We start from the raw sequence: 22,089 nt of genomic DNA, 5'->3' as shown, positions 1-22,089 counted from the left end.
GACAAAATATCAAGAAATGGTATAATATATCGCTCACCACGATCCCTGATTTTGGGAAAGGCTGAAGGTTAGCAAAAATATTATCACAAGAGATAGCGGAATGAATAGTAATTCTTAATTAATAGTAATAGTAAATACTAGTAAATAGTATATAATAGTAAAACGAAGCTTCAGAAACGAAACAGTAGATTTATATTGAAAAGGAATGTTACTGCCGCGCTGTTGCACTTTGATAGAAGAGTCGTCGGGGTACTATCACGGTAATGTCAGGGTATTGTCAGGATAATAAACAGAGAGCGAACTGCTGCAGTGGGTGACTTTTTTTTTTTTTTTTTTTTTTGCTGTAAGACTGTAAGATCTTGGTGACGGCTTCTCTCTATTGTCAAAGCATATGGATAAGACCTTCAGATGAGCGCATAATTTATCGACGGCACGAGCATGACTTCAAATGTGATAACTTTTATCTCCATCTTTGATACCTCCTTGGCAAAATCTTACCGAAATATGCTCAACTATCTTGACAGTTCAGCAAGAGTAATAATATATGTGAGGAAACATGACTGAGACTAAGTAAATAAAAGACATAGATGTTAGGCTTTGTTTGAGAACCGGGTAGAATAAAACATTGCTTTTATAGGTGATATGGTACAGAATGATTCTATGTATGTCAGAACTTGAAAAAAAAGTTAAATTACATACTAGTAATATTTTTTTTCTAATTGAGCTAAATGTCGAATTACAATGGCGATTATGGCTTCTTGGCAACCTTGAGCAATATTGAAAGCGAGTTTTCATCCATCCCTGTAGACTTTCTCAATCCAAGTGATCACACATATTTTCCTTGCTGTGTGCTTGTCTTCCGATCGCTGAACAGAAGATCGGTGATACAGTATAAAATCAAGTCATGTTCAACGTGTGATTAATTGTCTTCTTCCACATGGACTCTACCGCTTTGCTGAACCAAATGTTCCATCAAAAGGCTAGCAATGAGGCATTACGTCACCCAGTGTTGTTTCCTGTGCTACGAGCGTGATCGGCTAAAGCTGAATGTGATTCTTCAGTCGATCATTGAGGGTTTTGTTTCACCAGCATTATAGTTGAGACAAATGTTGAATTTCAGCAAAGAGGGAGAAGTTGAAACCTCTTTGTATTCGGACAGTGATGCGCTTCAGAGTAAATTTCAACACACTGACAAGGTGCTAACATCATGTGGATACCCAGCATTGATGAGACAAAGACCCCTAAAATGATGAGCAAGAACCAAACATCCGCGTTGATTTTTCCCTTTCGTCAACAGTGTAGCCTCTTCTTCTAAAATGAACATTCCAAGACAAGGGTATTAAGAGTTCCAACACACTAAAATCCGGATAATATTATACATAAGGTTACCTTCTCAGATTGTCCAAACTATGATGCTCGGCAAACAAGCAGAGCCCTCAATGATGGACTATAGGAACACGAAAGAGCCCTTAGATTTTTCGCTTTAGCCGAACACGTCCTTGACATAAGACATAACACATTGGGTGGCATGAAGTCACAATGCTAGTCTTTTAAGAAATTTGTGGTTTGGAAAGATGGAAGGGTGCATCTGGATAAAGAGAATTAACCCAACGCTCAACAAAAGTTTAGTCTACACTTTATCATCGATCTGCTATTCAGCAATCGGAAGGCAAGCACTCAGTAAAGGAGAAACGGTGTGATCACTTTGCTTGAGAAAGTCCACAGGAGTGAATGAAATGTCGCTCACAAAATTGCTTCTTCTGATGTATATTCATCCCAAACCGATGGGAACCAATGATGATTTTCTGTAAAATGCAGAGTTGTCTTACCAGGGCAGATAAGTATAATATTCAGGCATTTAATAAATTTAGAGCAGAGATTGAAACAGAAAAACGATATAGCCCTTTTGAAAATAATAAGATATTATCATTCTCTCTCAAAAAATATGCAGAGATGCAAAACTGAAATTCGGACAAATCAAGAGCCATACAATTTGGGAAGAAAGCATGGGAAATGCTAAACAATGTTAATTGGTGTGATATCTGACTCTGTTTTGGAAATGTATAAAAAATGTTATTGTACGATACTCGGTTAAATTAAGCTCGGTGATGGATCCACAAATTGTTATATTATGTGGATGTCATTTCCCAAATTTAAGTGTAGTATAGTCACTTATCAATCATGTACAGAATGATGTTACTAGTTATTCTCAACACAGGCTCGGCAGTACAGCATTAGACTTATAGGAATTAGGTTAGCAATCAGAAAGAAATTCTTGATAAAAAAAGCAACAACTTTGAACCACAAATATTTGTCAGCCAGACCGAATGGATAAAATTATTTCAGGCATTTTAACTTTTAGATATAGCTGTACCATACAATTGATTGTATTCAGTTTATTTTGTTACATGTTATCAGTTTTGCAATTTGTGAATAAAAGAGACCCAGTGTGATATAAATGAACTAAAATTTTGATCGGGATAATATTACGTGCAATGAAACGAAGAGATTTATAAAACTCATTCAATTAATTTGGTTTTCTTCACTGCCGTTTAATCTCCAGCAAGACAACTGACAGTAGAATCACCGTAATGGTAGTCAGGAACATGTGACACAAGATTGGATCTTGCCCGAAGTCTCTTGGTCGGCTGACAATGCTGCTCATCGAATGTTGGGTTCGTGTACGATTTCGTGCTTTCCTGCTGCGTCGTGGAAGAAAGGAGCTTTGTCCGCTCTGTAGGAGCGCTCTCGTTTGCAATTGTCACTGAATCGTCTGAAGTGCACGCCTGTATGTTAGAAATGCATACAAATATCAATATATTTAGTAGTCCTACAATATCGTCGTGATTGGTATCAAACAGTTATTCTGATGGCTGGATGATTGGTTAATTCGAAAATCAAATATCGTTCGTTATTCTGTAGGTTTATTATTCCGCAACACACATATTCCATGTACCTCGATGTTCGTTAATCCAAAAATAGTACAAAAGGGCACATACAAACGAACCATCGGAATTACGAACCTTATTTCGTTTTCGCATTAACGAACCTTTGGAAAAACGAACCTTAATTCATTTTCGGATTAGCAAACCATCAGAACAACGAACGGTAACCCAAGCGGCGTATATCAAGTTATTATCATATGCTAGATGATACTTTCTGAGTGATTACCACAGAGATGCAATTTGTACTTCATGTCACCACTAAACCTGAAATTATACTTAAACCGGTTTCAATTATATCATTTATCCTTCTTTTGTGAGTACCCGCTACAATCAGTGGTAGGTGCGTGTCCTCTTTATTGTTAATGATGATTACGGTGATTTTCAGTGGAATATATGCATAGGTTTTACCACTCACTGTAATGATTCCATGCCAAAAAAAAAAGGAAAAAGATATAGTATATACCAACCTGTGCATCATCTGGTCTCACATCGGCCATACACAGCTGCAGAAATACTGACTCAAGTGTCTGCACACAGGAAAAGTATAGATATTGTTGCAAATGAACATGAAACTGCATGACAAAATAATTGAACACATTCAGAGTTCAAGCAAGAAAGCATCATTCTGCAATATATCTGAAGCCATCGATTTGTCAAAGCGATTTACTTTGCACTGCAAAAATATCTAAGAGAGTAATAACTCAGTTAACCAAGGTGACACTCGAGTGTTACTACTTCTTTGCCGTCAAGAAGACAATATCAGTGTCCAACTGACGACGAACAAAACAATTTGATTTTGAAAAAACAAAAATATCTCGTGATCATGTAAATCGAAGCACGCCGATGCCGAAAATGGATAAAATGATTGTCTTCAATAACAAAATAAATCCTGCATCTTGCTCTTTAAATTCCAGTGTTAAGTATCCTTGATAATGTTTATAGATGATTACAGTTGCCTAACACATAACTCCTACTAAGTGACATCTCGATGTGAGCCCTAAACCATTTTTTTTTTTTTACCGAGGGCAAAACGCGTAAGCAACGATGAGAGCACACTCACTAATGAACACTATATTTACTCAAAGCTTTTCATGGGTTTTAGAAGACTTAAGGTGAATTTCTCACCAAGTTTAATGATATTTCGAGTAATGAGGTTTGCGAAATATTTGTCACATGAGAGTCTTGCATGTGATCATTAGCACTTCCGACGGACGACGGGAAGACGCCGTTTGGAAAGCTTGGTTCCGCCAAGGAGGTTTAAGAGGTGGAGTTCCAACTGGCTGTAATTATTCAAACAGCTGCCAATTTTTCTATTGATGCACAAAAGAATTCCACAGGTGCATTTGTGCCTTTGATGATCAGGGTTCCATGCCGCCGTCTTTTTCAGCAATCTGAAGATTCATTTTAGACTCTATGACCCCGTTTACAGTGCGAGGCTCGGCCGCGGCCGAGCCGCGGCCGAGCCCAGCCCCGCTTCAGTGTAAACGCGCAAAAGGCCAAATGCGAGGCCAAAATTGGCCTCGCATTTGGCCTCGCTCTGGAGGTGGTCTCGGCCGCGGCCGAGCCGCGGCCGAGCCCGGCCTCTTCTTGGTGTAAACGCAAACTGGGCCAAATGCGCGGCCAATTGCGCGGCCAATTTTAGTCTGGCTTCCAAACCCTCTGCCTGTATCTTTCGCTATTCAGGATATTAACCCCCTCAACGTGGAAAACTAGTATAGTTTAAGGTGGTTTTGTCCTGCAAAGGATTTTTTCCTTCGGCAAAGGCCTTTGCCCGAACGGCGGCTTCGTCGCCACGGAATTCATTTGGCAAAGGGTCTGAAAACCAGACAATACCAAATTGCGTTTGTTTACAAGCAGAGCGCCACTACGACAAAATATTGAAAGGTTTGAATCAAAAGCGCGGCCGAGCCCAGCAGTGTAAACAGACAAAATTGCGAGGCTCGGCCGCGCAATTGAGGCCGGACTCGGCCGCGGCCGAGCCGCGGCCGAGCCCGGCCCCGCACTGTAAACGGGGTCTTAGACCCCGTTTACAGTGCGAGGCTCGGCCGCGGCCGAGCCCAGCCCCGCTTCAGTGTAAACGCGCAAAAGGCCAAATGCGAGGCCAAAATTGGCCTCGCATTTGGCCTCGCTCTGGAGGTGGTCTCGGCCGCGGCCGAGCCGCGGCCGAGCCCGGCCTTTCCTTGGTGTAAACGCAAACTGGGCCAATTGCGCGGCCAATTGCGCGGCCAGTTTTAGTCTGGCTTCCAAACCCTCTGCCTGTATCTTTCGCTGTTCAGGAAATTAACCCCCTCAACGTCGAAAACTAGTATAGTTTAAGGTGGTTTTGTCCTGCAAAGCATTTTTTCCTTCGGCAAAGGCCTTTGCCCGAACGGCGACTTCGTCGCCACGGAATTCAGTTGGCAAAGGGTCTGAAAACCAGACAATACCAAATTGCGTTAGTTTACAAGCAGAGCGCCACTACGACCAAATAATGAAAGGTTTGAATCGAAAGCGCGGCCGAGCCCAGCAGTGTAAACGGACAAAATTGCGAGGCTCGGCCTCGCACTGTAAACGGGGTCTTAGACCCCGTTTACAGCCCGGCCTCAATTGCGCGGCCGAGCCTCGCAATTTTGTCCGTTTACACAGCTGGGCTCGGCCGCGCTTTTGATTCAAACCTTTCAATATTTTGTCGTAGTGGCGCTCTGCTTGTAAACAAATGCAATTTGGTATTGTCTGGTTTTCAGACCCTTTGCCAAATGAATTCCGTGGCGACGAAGTCGCCGTTCGGGCAAAGGCCTTTGCCGAAGGAAAAAAAAATCCTTTGCAGGACAAAACCACCTTAAACTATACTAGTTTTCGACGTTGAGGGGGTTAATATCCTGAATAGCGAAAGATACAGGCAGAGGGTTTGGAAGCCAGACTAAAATTGGCCGCGCAATTGGCCGCGCATTTGGCCCAGTTTGCGTTTACACCAGGCAAGAAGAGGCAGGGCTCGGCCGCGGCCGAGCCGCGGCCGAGACCACCTCCAGAGCGAGTGGCCTCGCATTTGGCCTTTTGCGCGTTTACACTGAAGCGGGGCTGGGCTCGGCCGCGGCTCGGCCGCGGCCGAGCCTCGCACTGTAAACGGGGTCCTACATCATATCGTCTATATTCTGCTTGTTTCTTTGTCAAATATAATGAATGTTCTCTTAATGATAAAGCACATGAAACAAAAGTAAATCCCGTCCTAGATTATGTGCAAAAAAAGTAAACCTGAGCTGTATGTCGTGAAAATGTTTGAAACAGCACTCTCACTACAAAGCCGATTTCATCATCTGTCCGATCACTTGCGACAAATGAAACTGATATGGTATAATTTTCGAGTATAGTTCTTTATTCATTTATATGTTAGATTAGTGTAAAGTCATGTAAAAACGAGTTATTCTGATTTTCATTTCATCAATTTTTGTACAATTTTTATTCGCACATCCCCGTGCCTGTACTATTAATGTGACGCTTGTTTTCTAAGAAGGGACGGTGAAGAGCAATTACCATCATAAAGACATATCTTCCTTTGGGAGTGACGAGTCATGATGCAATGCCACATGAATCAATTGTCTTTCTATCTGCGAGGCAGCTCCAGTTTAGCACATACTTCAAATATTTCTGAGTGGCGGCATGGAACATGGGATCAAAGGGAATGAGACTGTTGTTACTCCATTTCTCAAACCTCCTTGGTTCCGCGTCCACTTTTAATGGAAGAGTAGAAATGGCAGAAATCTTGAAGCTAATATTCATGAATAGGTTTAGTCTGGACAACGGAGGTCAAAAAGGACGGGGAGGAGGAGGAACTGGGAGAAATCTTACAAACAAAATTATGAGAGAAAGGAGAAAGATGAACAAGAAGAGAACGTATTTTTTTTTTCTGTTATGAAATCAAGTGTGGAAAACTGTATCGGTAAAGGAAATGAGATAATGGTGAATATGACACAAAGCTCAACCTGCTCAGTCAACCCGTGTTGCTCTTACCGGTAAATTGTGTCTCTCCAATAAGACCTTTGGGCTGTCTTCTGAAAGGATCTTTCCATTACGCATCAAACCAACCTTTATAGAAGAAAGACAGAATCTTAACTATATATACCTGCTGCTGTCGGCTTCCAATGTACTTCATAGGGATTTAGGATGGTTTGAAGAAGAACACTAACTGTGCTATGTGTTAGGATACCTGGTATCACACGCTAGCAAAAGATCACATTTAGAGGGAGAAAAACAATAATAATAATACTTATTAGAACTTATGACCGGAGTATCAACAAAAGTTACTCTTATCTGTCTATGAGGAATTGCACGACCTGCCTATTTTCTGTAGAAAAAAATGTAGATTATAATACGAGAATTTTTTTGTGTGTGCATTAACCCCCAAAAGAAATAACGTTATTCATTATAATGGTCATAACAACATAACCGAATACGACACAACTCACTTTCTTGACTTTTGTTCAACACCCCTGTGCAGACCATGGCCGGAATATATCGCATGTGTACAACATCCTCATCACGAGAGAAACTTGCCAGGCAAATATCATTAGAATAACTGATGATCGACGAGTGTTGGGATAGTATGGGAAGACACAAAGTTGTACAGTGACTTGCCTTTTGAGCAATGAAATATTAGAAATTGCTAATCGGTGATTGATTACAACTGAAGATCCGTTTACCATGTCAGCGCTGCGAGCTTCTTCGATGTAGTGCGTCGTGATGATAATGGTGGTGCGCCCTTCAGAGGCAAACTTCAAAAGGTAGTCCCAAATCCTATCGGATGAAAACAAAGCGAGAATAATATCCTGATAAACGACGGCAAGATATGACTCCCCGGATATTTCTCTCATTATGTGAATCGGGAATGGAGTTCACAAAAATCAAAACATGATTTTGTACATTGTGTGTACTGAGTTTAGAGTTAAATATCTTTATCACTAAAGGAGTACTATGAGACCAAACTGTGTTACTTTTGGATAAAATTTTGACCTACACGTTGTATCCCTATTGACAATAGCATAGATGTTAGCAACTTTCCGGACAATCAAAGTTTGTATCAAAGTTTTAAATGCAGATTGACCTACCTTTCTCTTAGCAGCGGGTCCACACCAACTGTCGGTTCATCCAGGATCAAGAATTCTGGAGACTGGATGAGAGCGGCGGCGAAAGAAACTCGTCTTTTTTGACCTCCACTGACGGACGGGCAGTGTGACAAGAGAAACAAGGGTGGGGCGTTGCGCAAGGAGGAAGAAATGAAACATTGCTAACATTAAATGGAAGAAGTTGTTACCATAAAAAAAAAAAATCTGTCAGAGCTCCACATTACAGTCAAAATGACTGGATGAATTAGGCCAGAGAGGAAGTGACATACGTTATGCCATGTTTACCTGGCCATGTTTAAATATTCTTTGATGAAATTCCTAATATCATCTGTACATCAGCCGCGTCATTGTCGTACTGACTCTCCTTGGGTCGCCTGGTAATTTAATACAAATTGTATACTTGCAAAGAAATGATATTTTGCTGTCGGCCAAAATAGAAGGGGTGTAACTGCAACAGCTTTGTTTGTTTGTTTGTTTGTTTTTTACCTCAAGTGAGCAACTATGCGGCTTTTTTCAGGTAGGTTAAGCAAATCGACGAGAAAGTCTAGTCGGACTTTGGTCTCCTTCCGGCTCATCTTGTGGATAGTGGCAAAGTAAACCAACATCTCCTTGATGGTAAATTCGTTGTACAGGGCCACCTCCTGGGTTAAATGAAAAAAAAAAGATGAAATGTAATAAGAACTCCGACAAGTCTATTATCACAGTTTTAAATGTCTCCAGCAGCCTTTTGAAGTGGACGGCATGAATTCCGTTCTCAGCAATAACAGCTCATTGCAACCTACATGTAGGTACTCTCCGCTAATATCTCTCGTGTCTTTGAAAGGTAAACATAGTTTACTGATTTATAGTACAGGAATGTCTTGTAATCTTAAGTTCAAAATTTAGTAGTACTGTATACGGCTCTGTTTAGCATCCGACGCGAATTTGTGAGATATGTTACAAGTTATGACAAAAGGAAAGACATTTTCGCTCTTTAAGTTTTCATTTGAAAGTACTGCGAATATTCATCTATTTGAAGGGGATGGCTAGTTACTGATCAGTGGGAATCAGTGGGAATGCTGGGGGATGATTGTTCCAATTCTTGTGGGATTCATTTAAGAGTACATTATATATCTATTGTTGTGTGAAAATTATTAGCTTCAGAACGGTCTCATATTCAAGTAATGCTAACCTGGAAACATTAATCTGCACATTACTTGAAGATGAGACCATTCTGAAGCAAATAATTTTCACGCAACAATAGATATAATTATAATGTACTCTTGAATGAATCCCACAAGGACTGGAACAATCATCCCCCAGCGTTCCCACTGAGCAGTTACTAGCCATCCCCTTTAAGGTAGGAATTTCAAAAGTGCGAAGAAGTGCAAAGGCTTTCTTCCTAGAAATACAAGTTTAATAATGATAATAATAGTGAGACTCTATTAGAAGTTTAGATCAATAATAAGTTATGAACTTAAATGAAATTCACAGATTGCGGCTTCAGATAGTAAAATGGCTTAATAATACTCAGTCATTGCTGAATTTGTTTTAAAACAGGTTTCAAAATGTTATACTATCGGAATGTCAAAGAACATTTGATGAAATTGCATTCACGCTTATATCTAGAGCATAAAGGAATGTCCAAAGAGGTGTGGGTAATCTGAAGGATATTTTTGTTGTTGTTGCGATGTTTGATAATTTCATTAATGAGCACACCGAGCGAACGGGCGTCCAGTACTAAAGTTTCTGATGAATATCATGCTTGCCTTGCACTGTGTGATAAATTCTGGGAAGAGGGAGAGGATGGAAAAGAAATCAATACTGCCCATGGCTGCACCATCCGATAAGGTCTGTTCTCCCTCAAGTTTGTCGACAACTTACTCGCTCATGACAGCTTACCTGAGGCATGTATCCTACACGATTTCCAGGTATTCCGTGACCCCGGGTCAGCGGTGGTCGTCCGAAAGTGAGGATTAAACCTTCGTCGTAACTTAACATGCCTAGGACGCATCGTAACAACGTGGTTTTTCCACATCCGCTTGGACCCAGCAGGCCGTAGCTAAAAAAAAAAAAAAAAAAAAAAAAAAAGTTCAGGCAAGACAATGTTGCACGTATTTTGAACAGGGTGAAGCATATAAAAAGTATATAAACTTGTGAGAACAATTATTTTGGTTTGACCCATTCATACTTTCCAAATTCCGTACTCGAATTTGTGCAATGTCGTCCTTTGCCACAGTCTACATGGTACCATGTTTATAATCTTCCGTATTGATTGGATTTGCCTACAAATAAATGGGAACATGGGTTGCTCGTCATAATGTGCCGCCATGGTCTCACAAGAACCTACACATAAATTTAAACCTTGTTTTTATTTTTTCTTGCTACCAATTGTGACTTATTGAGGGCGTGATACTATCGCTTCTTTATCAAAACATGCTTCGTGAACACAAGTTTTTAGTTACAATTGTTTAATCTTGCGCAAAATTAGAAGGTTGTGAGATGATGACATCACCTACACTAACTTGCACACTACAACTGATTAACAAATTGACCTACATCGACGAAAATAAGCACTGAATTGATCAGTGTTTAAGTAGTAGCCATGACAAACAAAATCATTTGCATAAATACTCGAACAGGATTTGAACCTACGACCTCCTGATCTCCGGACAGGCGTCTTATCCACTAAACCACCGAGCTTCCGCCCGACAGCCAGTGCTGCTTCTGATCATTGTACTTGCAGTGGGTCCTTCGTAAATATTCAAATTCATGAAATTTTTACCCGAGTATGAAATACTGCCCGAGTATTAATTAGAATTTATGAAATTCAAGTCGAGTACATTTATGCCCATGATCTCCTTTGCCATGGTTACTACTAAAACACTGATCAATTCAGTGCTTATTTACGTCGATGTAGGGCAATTTGTTAATCAGCTGCAATAAGAAAAAACATTGTACATTGGTTTAGACCAACATCATTATGATAATAATGATGATAATAATAATAATTTTAATAATAACTACAATGATAATAAGATCTTATTTACCCAGGGTAGCTTCTTCAGTTTTGCCACTGCTCTACCAGAGGGCCCTGCCATTGTCATTACCCTAGCGTTGCCAGGTACCCATTTATACACCTGGGTCGAGAGGGGCATTGTGGGTAAAAACATCTTGTCCAAGGACGTAAGCACTGGGCGGGATTCGAACTCGGGTCCTCCGATCGGGAGTCGGGAGTCTTATCCACTATGCCACAGCGCCCCATATGCAACGCAAATGCATGCTGATTTGTGATGATAATATGTATGAACAGATGCAAGTGATGCTCAGTCTCTAGAGGGCATGCATTCCAATGTCGTTTGTTAATCAGATTAGTGATTCAGCCGAAACAACATTATGTCATCGACACAATCTTGGTTTGGAAGATTTTATATGGGTGTAAATATCCAAGTAGTCTGAAGATTATTACAAAAAATATTACTAAAGATATCATGGCACACACTTAGAAATTCATTTATCCATATACGTGTATATGATTAGGATATTACAAATCATCACAAGTTGACATGCATTACATTGCACAGGTCTTTTGATGTATATTCCACCTTTATGTTCGTCCGACATTATAATCTACTTGTTCTACTGCAGTAATGCACTATAGAAAGCGTTTAAAGGTGATCTTTAATAGGCCATAAAGAATGATTAATTGTTATCTCTCTTTCCTATGAAAGACCTTTTGCCGAGAACCAAAATATCATGACAATTGCACAATTTTGTTCAACACTTACATTTTTCCTTTGGGTACCTTCATTCCGAGCTTTTGCAGGACTTGTACTCGAGATTTCCCCCGACCGTAGTGCTTAGAAAGCTCGTAGCATTCTAAGGCGTGCCTGCCCACGTCTCCATGAGCTTCTATGTCCATTGACATATTGAGGTGACTTGTTTTGACGCAGTGTTTTGCCTTCTTTCGGTCTGTGGGAATATAACAAGATGATATGAGTTTACAACGGAGCTGCTGGACATTTTGGAACATTTTCACAGATAAGGGCATGTACACACGCTGATCGTGAATTGATCTGCACTCCTTTTAGTAGCGACCCTGCAGTTTATTCACTATGATTGTTAATGGATACCAAGGTATGACATTGGGTTATCTATATTGGCCTCGTACGACTTTCAAACCTTTTTGGGAGCACTGAAATAGTGGACAAGGTCCTGAATTTCTGAACGGTAGATCCTGGCTTCGATCCACAAAATGGCATTGAAGAGTACACTAACGTAATCACCTCACGGCGCGATATCACATTCGCGGATTGTCATGGAGAAACATACAATGCTTCCTGTTACTGCAAATTCGACGCTTTTTTTCATGCCGGTAAATCGCAAATATTCGCGGGTTTTTTGTTGTTGTAAATAATGATAATAATAATTAGAGTTATTACGATGTATGATACATTATTATTACAATTATTATTACTAGTAATACTAATTGTAGAAACAGTGCATGATTGTGATATCTGTTACGCGCTTACTATATTTCTCAGCGCAAGGGGGGGGGGACGAAAGGAAAGGACAAATTAACAAGTGAGAGATGACAAACATGTAAAAAATCCAAAATCACATAGAATAGAAAAACTAAGAATGCAACCTTCAACGCACATAACCTCAGATCCTCCACTTAAAAAGGAATGCCAATGTTTGCAACTGATACAAGTCATCTACGTGTTAAAGGACACAATTGCGTAGAGCATACATGCTATGTAAAGGCAGGTAGATAGTCTCATCAGAGTTGTGTTGTTTGAAAGTAAGCATTGTGATGTAAATAATGGAGACAGGTTTGCCGTAACACTATGTGTATAGTCCTTGAGGACTGCTGTTTGGCGAAAGAAGACCCCGGTTTCGTCAACCTTCATTCCCCCCTTTTTTGGGGCTTCACTCGCCGAACAACAGTCCTTTCAAAGACTTTGCATACACATGTTACCGCAAACTTCTCTCCTTAGTCCCAGAGCTGGCAAAGACATACTAACGTTTGTTTGATTTTCTTCTTGGCTATCACCCCATTGACCACACTGTACATTGCACGTTGCACTTGTCACATGATCGCAAGTTGTTTGTTTGTTTTTTTCTTAATTTTGTCATGGTCGGAGAAACATGCGTTTAATGATTAAATGACCTTGCCACCCATTCGATGCTTTATTTCCTCTTGTAATCTCGTGTGAGTAACCATTTACATTAATTTTCATGCGTATAGTACAATCACTGTATCCTCATACTAGAGCCTTATGGTTGTTCAACAAACACTTTGGTCTGACTTAAAGATGATGATGATGATGATTATTTTATTATTATTACTACGATTAGTAATGTTATCATTATTAGCAATATTACTATGATCATTTATTTGTTTATTTATTTGGTATTTGAAAGACAGTACCAGTGAATGATCAAACAACAGATAAACAAATAAAACAAGCGAAATACCAGGGAACGAGATGCCAGGTTTTCACTGATGAAAATAATGGCATCGCAAGCTGTGTAGGGCTAACGGCCGGGCATGTAGAAATTGCGGAAGAGGTGACTGTAAAAAACCCCTAATTCGTGTTTTACACCTCCGATTTTACACCCGTTGGTACGACTCGGTCTATTTGTTGGCTGGTGACGACGACGCAATTGTAAGCCTATATACACGTGCCACGTGAATACAGTCATGTTCTCTGTAGCGTCCATCTACACGTGCTTACAACGGGGAGGTGCTAGAGAAGGAGAGACAACTACTGCTCTCCTTTGAAGTCATGCGCGGCACCGCCGAGAAGTTATGCGTTCAACTACATATGTGTTAACCATGTGCTTTGACAAAAGAGAGCATCAATAATCGGGACTAGCGCTCTATCATCTAGAAATACTTGCTCCTGCTGCAATTCGGTCTCTCTTTCAATGTGATGGCAACAATGAATTCGTGTACCTTGAATTGGAGCAGCGAATCAAAATGCAGTGTAAAACTCACAATTTTAACAGCAAATAGTTTAAAAACACGCTGGAACACGCTTTAGCGGAGTACTTTATTTGAAAGATCAAAATATCCCTTATTAAAAGATTAACATGCGGAAATGTGCGCATTATAGAAAAATATTAGGTTTTTAAGAGGGCCTAATTTTCATTTCATTCGATTTGCGAATTACGAAGAAAGTAGAAATACATGTTTATAATATTGAATTCTTTCCTAAACTATTCTAAATCAATTCGAGTATTTCATGTAAAATCTTGCGGTGAAATAAAGCTTGTAATTCAACGAAAGGTGAAATGCGTTCTTCGTCTCCGAACTTCGTCTTGCAACTAGAGCGGTGCCGAGCATGACTTCAAAGCGTAGTGGAATGCTAGACATCCCATTGTAACGCCTTGAACCCAAACATGTGTTTACATGAATTACGAAGAGTTGCCACTTCATCTCTGTAACACCTCCCTGATTTCTGTGTAAAATGGTGTAGCAAGACGTAATGCAAAAGCTTCCTTTGATTCAAAGGATAATATCAAAATTTTGTTTTTATGCTACGACTTAGTGTTGCGGTATTTTTCAGATTTGTGCTTACCATCAATTTAATTGTTAATACTTAACTCGTGGAATTTGATTAATTGCATTTTTGCGGTTTTAAACCCCTCGCACATAATGACCCAAATCTCATCGGCACTGTTTAACTGCGACGAAGTATCTTCTTTTCGCATGTGATACCATTATGTCTAGATCTAATTGATCCTTGATAAAAATATAAAAAGGGTGTTCTTCGCAGTAAATTACAATGACCATACCATCAGTATAGATATTATAAGATTGTATTATCATAATGGATATGTAATCAAGAATATGGCACTGATGCCTTTACGAATTATAAGTATAAATAGGAAAATTGGCAGGAAAAAAACAACTATTCGTTTGGGTTCGTGGGATAAGAGCGTGCAATAGGATTACGATAAAGTGCGGTAAGACTAAACCAGTTTTTATTAACAAACTACAAGTAGGCCTATACGTAGTTGCACTAATCATAATGGCACACATTCGTTACTAAATAATGTTTGCCGTACAAGGTGTGGTCATCCGAGCATTGGTGTAATACACCTGTGCTGGGGACTTTGGAATTATGACTAATTGACCTGCCCATGACAAATATGCCATGTGGGTCAATCCAAGCTAGGAGAAGTTCGCTTATTTAACCTATATAAAACTTAAACGTACCGACAGTTTTATACCAGCGTTTTCCTCAATTATTATGCGTTGGTGTTTTAGATATTATTCTTCCTTCTGCTTTGACAACACCCCTCTTCTCTCATCATTTTAAGATCTGTCAAAATCCATTTTTTTAAACTGAAGGTTGGAAGTCAAATTACCACTTGGTTAGAGGTTAAATGGTGAAGAAAGAAGAACTTCAGGTTCTATATACCACGAACAATATCATATCAAATTTGAATAGGGAAGGTGTGATAATTACCAACTCAGAATTGTATTTCCAGACATGCCAATCATGTCTTGAAATCTCATGAAAGTTTATTTAAGATCATGACAAGAAGGATAATCATATCTTACAGGGCAGCAGGCCAACCTAATTACAAATATCAATTGTGTGATCGATGGATCTTTATTTGTTTAAGCTGAAACCTTTGAGATACTGTTTGCCTCGAACTGTTTACTTATTTCTAAATTCTAGACAATTCCGACATCAAAACTCACAACTAAATATAACAAAACTGATTATCGAATTACATTGATAAAATAAAACATGGGATATAGCAATGTGTTGAATCGATGCCAAATTGTCGGTCATCGCTGTGTATCAAGGTCCATCACAATGTTGATGCAAGTAAAGTTCTGTTGACAAATGTAATCTGTATATCACAAGTACGTGATGGTTTAATTCCCTTTTTTCTCCATTTGAAAAAGTATGTACATGTATCTCAATTTAAAATGTATTTCTTTGCAAGATAAATGGCTTCGAGAGTTGAAAGCAGTTGCTTACAGTAGGGTTATAATAATGTTTTTATAATTCAGAGTCATTTCACAACTGAACTTTTTTAATGATTAAAGTGGTATGCTGTTGCAGCAGGCCCGTACACGTACACGTGACAAGTTATCCTTTCAGTCATATCAATGGATTGGGTCTTAAGGTCAATAAAATTCTGCTGCCCTCGATTATGTTTTGTATGTTCTTGACCACGAAAGACCTCTATATAGCTCAACCTAATCAATGTAATTTGCTTGCTTTAAAAAGCGCCATTTCAGTCCTCACTATAAATCATGGAATAAGTCACTATATGTCTCTGTCGGGAAAAAAAAAAAGAAATGGGGGGGGGGGGGGACCCGCATTAAACAGATCCCCATTCTATATGCACCGTCTCGGTTTGATAGCCAATAAAGACTGGTTCTGTATTTAGTCTAGCTTTGATTACAGTGCCATTTCTCAGGAAGGAAACATTCTATTTAAGTACTTAGTTTCACTTAGAAATAGATATAGGCGCAGATCTTGTACTAATCAGAAGTATGATATATATGTATACCATTCAAAGTTGGTGTTGCTTGATTACGTCATACCGATTCATATTTAACATATAATTGCTATCACTGATGAAGAATAAAAATGTTATTAGTAGCAAATACTCTCCAAGCTACAACAAATTTATCAAAGAATCTAGTCACTTCTATATTAGTTCTTTTTCAATTAATGAATAAGAACTTTTCAACTAAACCATTAATAACACATCGTCACGTGTCAAATCAAAGGTATATTGATGTGAAAAGCAAAAACGAAAAACATAACAATAAAAGGAAAAGGAACAATATTTACCTTTAGCCAAGGAGGACTGGTTGCAATTTTCGTTCCTTAGTAAGAAGGTGTCTCTTCTTCGGTCAAGTCATCCAAGAAAATCGTGCCTCCAGTCCAATCCAGCAGGGACTAGGAGCTTTTCTTTCAGGGTGTGTTACCTTACCCCTCCCGCCGTAGGAATTAAGAATGCCTTCTGCAGTTCTATAGCAAATGGTATTTGATCACGCACGGCTTTCGCACTTGTTCTCGAGAGTTTGTTCACCCCTGTCGATGCTTGCTAGTACCAACAAGAGCACACCGCTTACCGTACACTTGCTGCGTCATACATTATTCATTATTTATTTGCGGTCTATGGTGTCCTACCTCTTTGACTTTGAAAAAAAAAATAAACATAAAAAGTTTGTTCACCTTAACTTGATCACCCAAAGTTTGTTCACCTGCGTGGAATAAGCATGTAATTTGTACAATCTGATGGAAAGTAAGACCCCTTACTTCTCTTCATAAGTTCATATTGCAATTTGGATGATGATGAAGTAAATTAATATCAAACTCTTCGCAAAAAAGAAAGAAAGAAAATGCTTTCAAATTCAACTCCTATCAATACTATTTTACGAGTTCACCACTATCACTGAATATCTAGTCATATGCTTGAAAATGCTCTATACGTTGGACTTTTGGATGACGTTTTCGATGATGTTCGAACACAATCATGAATGTAACAGTTTTGAAGATTTTCATGGCAGTATGCCCGTAGACGTGCAAGAACTCTCTAATTCCTCGGTTAGTCGTTAATACAAGGGAGTTTTCGCTACACGACGGGAAGACCGAGAATACGCGGAAGCAATCACCTGTGACAGCCCCCGTACTCGGACTCCCGTCCCCCATATCTAAGCAGTTTAGCTTTCCTGTTAGGACGGAGGCGTGGGGACAAGATCGCTGATTGGCTGGCTGGCTGGCTGGCTCACTCCTGCCCAGCTGCATCGGGACCGTGTGGAGCCGGGAAATGTGCAAACGCCGGGAAATGTGCAAACACCGGGAAATGTGCAAACGTCTCGCCGGGAATTGTGCAAACGCCCTGTCGGCAAATGTGCAAACGTCCTGTCGGCAAATGTGCAAACGGCGGGAAATGTGCAAATGTCTCGCCGGGAAATGTGCAAATTTCATCGACGGGAAATGTGCAAACATGACGCCGGGAAACGTGCAAAAGTTAGATTTTGCCGGGAAATGTGCAAACCATTTACTTTAGCAATGCTGTGTGTAAAGATGATACATAGACTCCATGACAAAACTACGCATGAACCTCCACCATTAATATTTCCTTAATAAGATCCTTGACAGATTTTCAACAAAATTGGCAGGTAGCACCATTATGGCAATGGGATCTCAATTTGTTTAGATTAGTCATACCGCCCACCCCCCCCCCCCCCGAAAAAAGGGGGGATCTCAAAGTCCCAGAACTACGGTTTTATCAAAAACCAAATAAGATAGAGCTTGGTTGGTGCTATAAAGACATTGGTGACAGTGTAGTTCAAGTTTAATGGCAAATCCAGGGATGCAGGGCACGAGGCCATGTGTGTGTGATGTGTGTGTGGGGGGAAGGGGGGGGGGGGCTTCAACTCCCCTCCCTAGCCCCTTTTGGGGAGGGGGTTGAAGCTTAAGACTCCTAATCTCTGGAATTTTTAATCTTCTTCTTTCGAACCGAAAAAGATAGAACTACGTTAAAGTATGGTGAACGAGACATTAAAATCAAGAAAATCATATAAAAGAAGGTGTCAAAGCAGAGGGAAATGTCTCCTAAAACAGATTGTTAGTGAGATATATTAAAAGATACTCGCGCGAATGAGAAATCGCGAGTTAAAACTGACTGATTTGCTTCACCGATATTCGCTCCGGAACAGCCGTCTTTTTCGGGCCCTAAAATATGACGTCACGAAATGAACAAAACCCTTTACGAGTGCAGCGGGACATCGAGGCCGCCATTCATAAAGCATGTACTTCTTGGTAAGTGGATGCAATATTTGGCCTGTCTTTAGTCGCATCTACTTTCTCGGCTGAGACATTAAAACGTCAAATTTTTACCTTATATTGTACGGAAAGACTTTGAGTTTGACATCGAGAGTGAATTGAGTGATGACAGTGACAATAACACTGATATTGACAGTGGCAAAGTCAGAGTTGTAAAAGAAGCGAGGGAGAGGCGACGAATATGGAAGGCCGCTGTGGACATAACTCGTTTGGGGCATACATGGAAACAGGCATACGTATGCAACTGCCTCTCCCTGCGTATGCCCCAAACGAACCACGTCCGCAACGGCCCTCCATAGACGGAGCTCACTGTGTTGGATGGAGTGCGTAGCACAGCGCACATTTCGTGACGTCATAATTTTGGTCACCAAAATTTTGCCGTCAGAGCGGGTTCAGGTGGTCTAAAAAGGGTCTCAAAACACCATCTCTCCATCGTTCTGGAGATGTTTTTACCTTCTGAAAAATAGTTATTCATATTCCTAGAGACTTAAGCTTTTAAGAAATGTATAAATTACCTTGTTTATGAATATCGTCCTTTTTTTCTCGTTCACCATACTTTAAGGTCAAAGGTCACGGGTCAAATGCTCAAAATTTCATGATTTCCCTCATATCTATGCAATGCCTAAAGGTATTTTCTTGAAACTTAGTGTATACAATTATGGCATTCTATGAAAATTTTCAATAAAAAAAAGTAACAAAAAATCAAGATAGAGGGGAATAAAAACGGCTAAATCCGGGTACCAGTCACGTCTCGTTCAGCGTGTGTGCCTTTACTGTTTACTAAGTCTATGGAGGTGCATAGCACTCATCGGTAACGACAAAATAAATGGCATTGAAGAAGAGGTGACAGATATCACACGCAATAGACTTTTTTTTAGTTGTTTTGTGCTTTTCTTAATTACTAATTATTTGAAAATCGTAATATTCTAGTGTGGAGAAAGTGGAGCTTTAAAGGCACATGGTCCCGGTGGTTTAGTCAAATAGAGACCTACGCTAGCCGGGTTCACACGTACAGAATAGCGGGATGACGATCGCGCTCCATATCTCGAGATTTTTTGCAAGCGTCCACACGTACAGAATTATCCCGCTAATTGCCGATCGAGATAACAGCAAAGCCTGGTAAACTGGGTCACACAGCGCCCTTCTCTATCACTGCATGCTCGCACTTCCCTTTGTCCATTGTTTGTTGTTGTTTTTTTTTTGCGCGTCAGTGGTGTGGTTCGCGCGCTGTTGTTGTGGTGCGCCAAAAGGGGGTTCACACGTACACCAATTAGCGGGATACAAATCTCGAGATTTGCATCGCGATCGGTATCTCGAGTTTTTTTGCACGTGTGGACAGAAAAACCCGAAAATTAGCGCGATAAGCACCGCGATGCTAATCCCAAGAAATCTTGCGCTAGTTCCTCAGTTAGCGGGATAATTTGCCCCGCACCGGTACATGTGAACGGTCGGGATTAGAATCTCAAGTTTAGATCCCATCATACTTCACCTCTTTCACCTCTTTGGGCACCACAACAACTGCGCGCGAACCACACTACTGACGCGCAAAAAACAATGGACAAAGGGAAGTGCGCGCAGGCAGTGAGAGAGAAGGGCGCTGTGTGAGCAAGTTTGCAGGTTTGGCTGTTATCTCGATCGGCAATTAGCGGGATAATATTGTACAAGTACGTGTGAACGGTTGCAAAAAACTCGAGATTCCGAGCGCGATCGCTATCCCGCTAATTTGGAGTATGTGAACGGTTGCAAAAAAAACTCGAGATTCCGAGCGCGATCGCTATCCCGCTAATTTGGACCATGTGAACGGTTACAAAAAATCTCGAGATATGGAGCGCGATCGTCATCCCGCTATTTTGTACGTGTGAACCCGGCTAAAGAGGTGAAGGACCTCTTCGCAGAGGCCTCGCTGTTGTGATATGCGCATTGTATGATGGGATATAAAAACTCGAGATTCTAATCCCAACCGTTCACACGTAGGCCTACTGGTGCGGGGCGAATTAATAATAGTGAGACTCTTATAAAGCGCACATTTCTACCTAAAAAAGTTACTCAAGGCGCTATAGAACAGAGTACATATTGTGTCACTTTACAACAGTAACGTAATTATCCCGCTAATTGAGGAACTAGCGCAAGATTTCTTGGGATTAGCATCGCGATGCTTGAAATCGCGCTAATTTTCGGGTTTTTTCTGTCCACACGTGCAAAAAAAAATCGAGATACCGATCGCGATTGCAAATCTCGAGATTTGTATCCCGCTAATTGGTGTACGTGTGAACCCCCCTGCTGTGACCCACTTCCGCGAGTCCGAAGAAGTCCGAAGCACTGTGATGATGATGATGATGATGATGATGATGTTCGTCCTTCGCTGGCGAAGACGACCACAACTTCTAGTAACACCATATTCTGTGAGTGAAATGAGGGAAGCTGTGACTTGCGCGTGAATTGGATTAAAGTGAGGAAGAGTTGCGCAGGGTCGTCAACCTCACACTCTCGTCCTAGCCCATCTATTTCCAGCGGCAAAACTTAATCAAGACGGCTGGAGTTAAGTCAGGATGCAGTGGATGGCCATAAGTGTCTTACGTGTCTCACTGTGCCCTTGTTGCGCTCCACAACGCATCTCTGTATCCGCCTTCCAGCCCGTTGAACCAATCTGGTAGTTTCCTCCGCGTGGTTAGCCAGATTCAGTCTTCGCATGCTTAGGTTGACAAGCCCTATCGAGTATTTCTCCGCGAGATTGAGACCCATCGGTATCCCTCACGTGCTTACTGTTGCATGCAAACAGCACTGTAGTCTATGGCAAGCCGTTTGTGTAAAAAGTCGATAAACTCTGTTTATCAGTGAAAAAAAAAGTGTTTATCAACTGATAAACAAAGTTCTTCTTTGATAAACTGAGTTTATCAACTGATAAACACAGTTTTTCTGATAAACTGTGTTTATCAGCGATAAACTCTGTTTATCAATTGATAAACAGAGTTTATCAATTTGATAAACTGAGTTTATCACTTGATAAACTGAATTTATCAGAAAAACAGTGTTTATCAGTTGATAAACACAGTTTATCAAAGAAAAACAGTGTTTATCAGTTGATAAACACAGTTTATCAAAGAAAAACAGTGTTTATCAGTTGATAAACACAGTTTATCAAAGAAAAACTGTGTTTATCAGTTGATAAACACTGTTTATCAGTGAAAAACAGTGTTTGTCAACTGATAAACAGAGTTTTTCTTTGATAAA

The 22,089-nt window shown here is 40.3% G+C and overlaps 1 protein-coding gene across 1 annotated transcript in view; it reads right to left on the bottom strand.

The window, feature by feature from the left end:
- The window catches only part of LOC140229563 (ABC transporter G family member 23-like), a 50,138-nt gene extending 28,538 nt beyond the window's left edge, over window positions 1–21,600 (bottom strand). The window contains exons 1-10 of the mRNA XM_072309811.1: window positions 21,445–21,600; window positions 17,682–17,808; window positions 11,812–11,995; window positions 9,926–10,085; window positions 8,531–8,685; window positions 8,027–8,134; window positions 7,622–7,715; window positions 6,933–7,007; window positions 3,413–3,472; window positions 2,588–2,786 (exon numbers count right to left, since the gene is read on the bottom strand). Coding sequence (XP_072165912.1) covers window positions 2,588–2,786; window positions 3,413–3,472; window positions 6,933–7,007; window positions 7,622–7,715; window positions 8,027–8,134; window positions 8,531–8,685; window positions 9,926–10,085; window positions 11,812–11,995; window positions 17,682–17,808; window positions 21,445–21,600 — 1,318 coding nt within the window. The remainder of the gene's footprint in view (window positions 1–2,587; window positions 2,787–3,412; window positions 3,473–6,932; window positions 7,008–7,621; window positions 7,716–8,026; window positions 8,135–8,530; window positions 8,686–9,925; window positions 10,086–11,811; window positions 11,996–17,681; window positions 17,809–21,444) is intronic.
- Window positions 21,601–22,089: the final 489 nt, after the last annotated feature.

Source organism: Diadema setosum, chromosome 6 (genome assembly GCF_964275005.1).
Source record: "Diadema setosum chromosome 6, eeDiaSeto1, whole genome shotgun sequence".
Lineage (NCBI taxonomy): Eukaryota > Metazoa > Echinodermata > Echinoidea > Diadematoida > Diadematidae > Diadema > Diadema setosum.
Note: the sequence above shows the minus strand (reverse complement) of the source record. Positions and strands in the feature narration are given on the sequence as shown.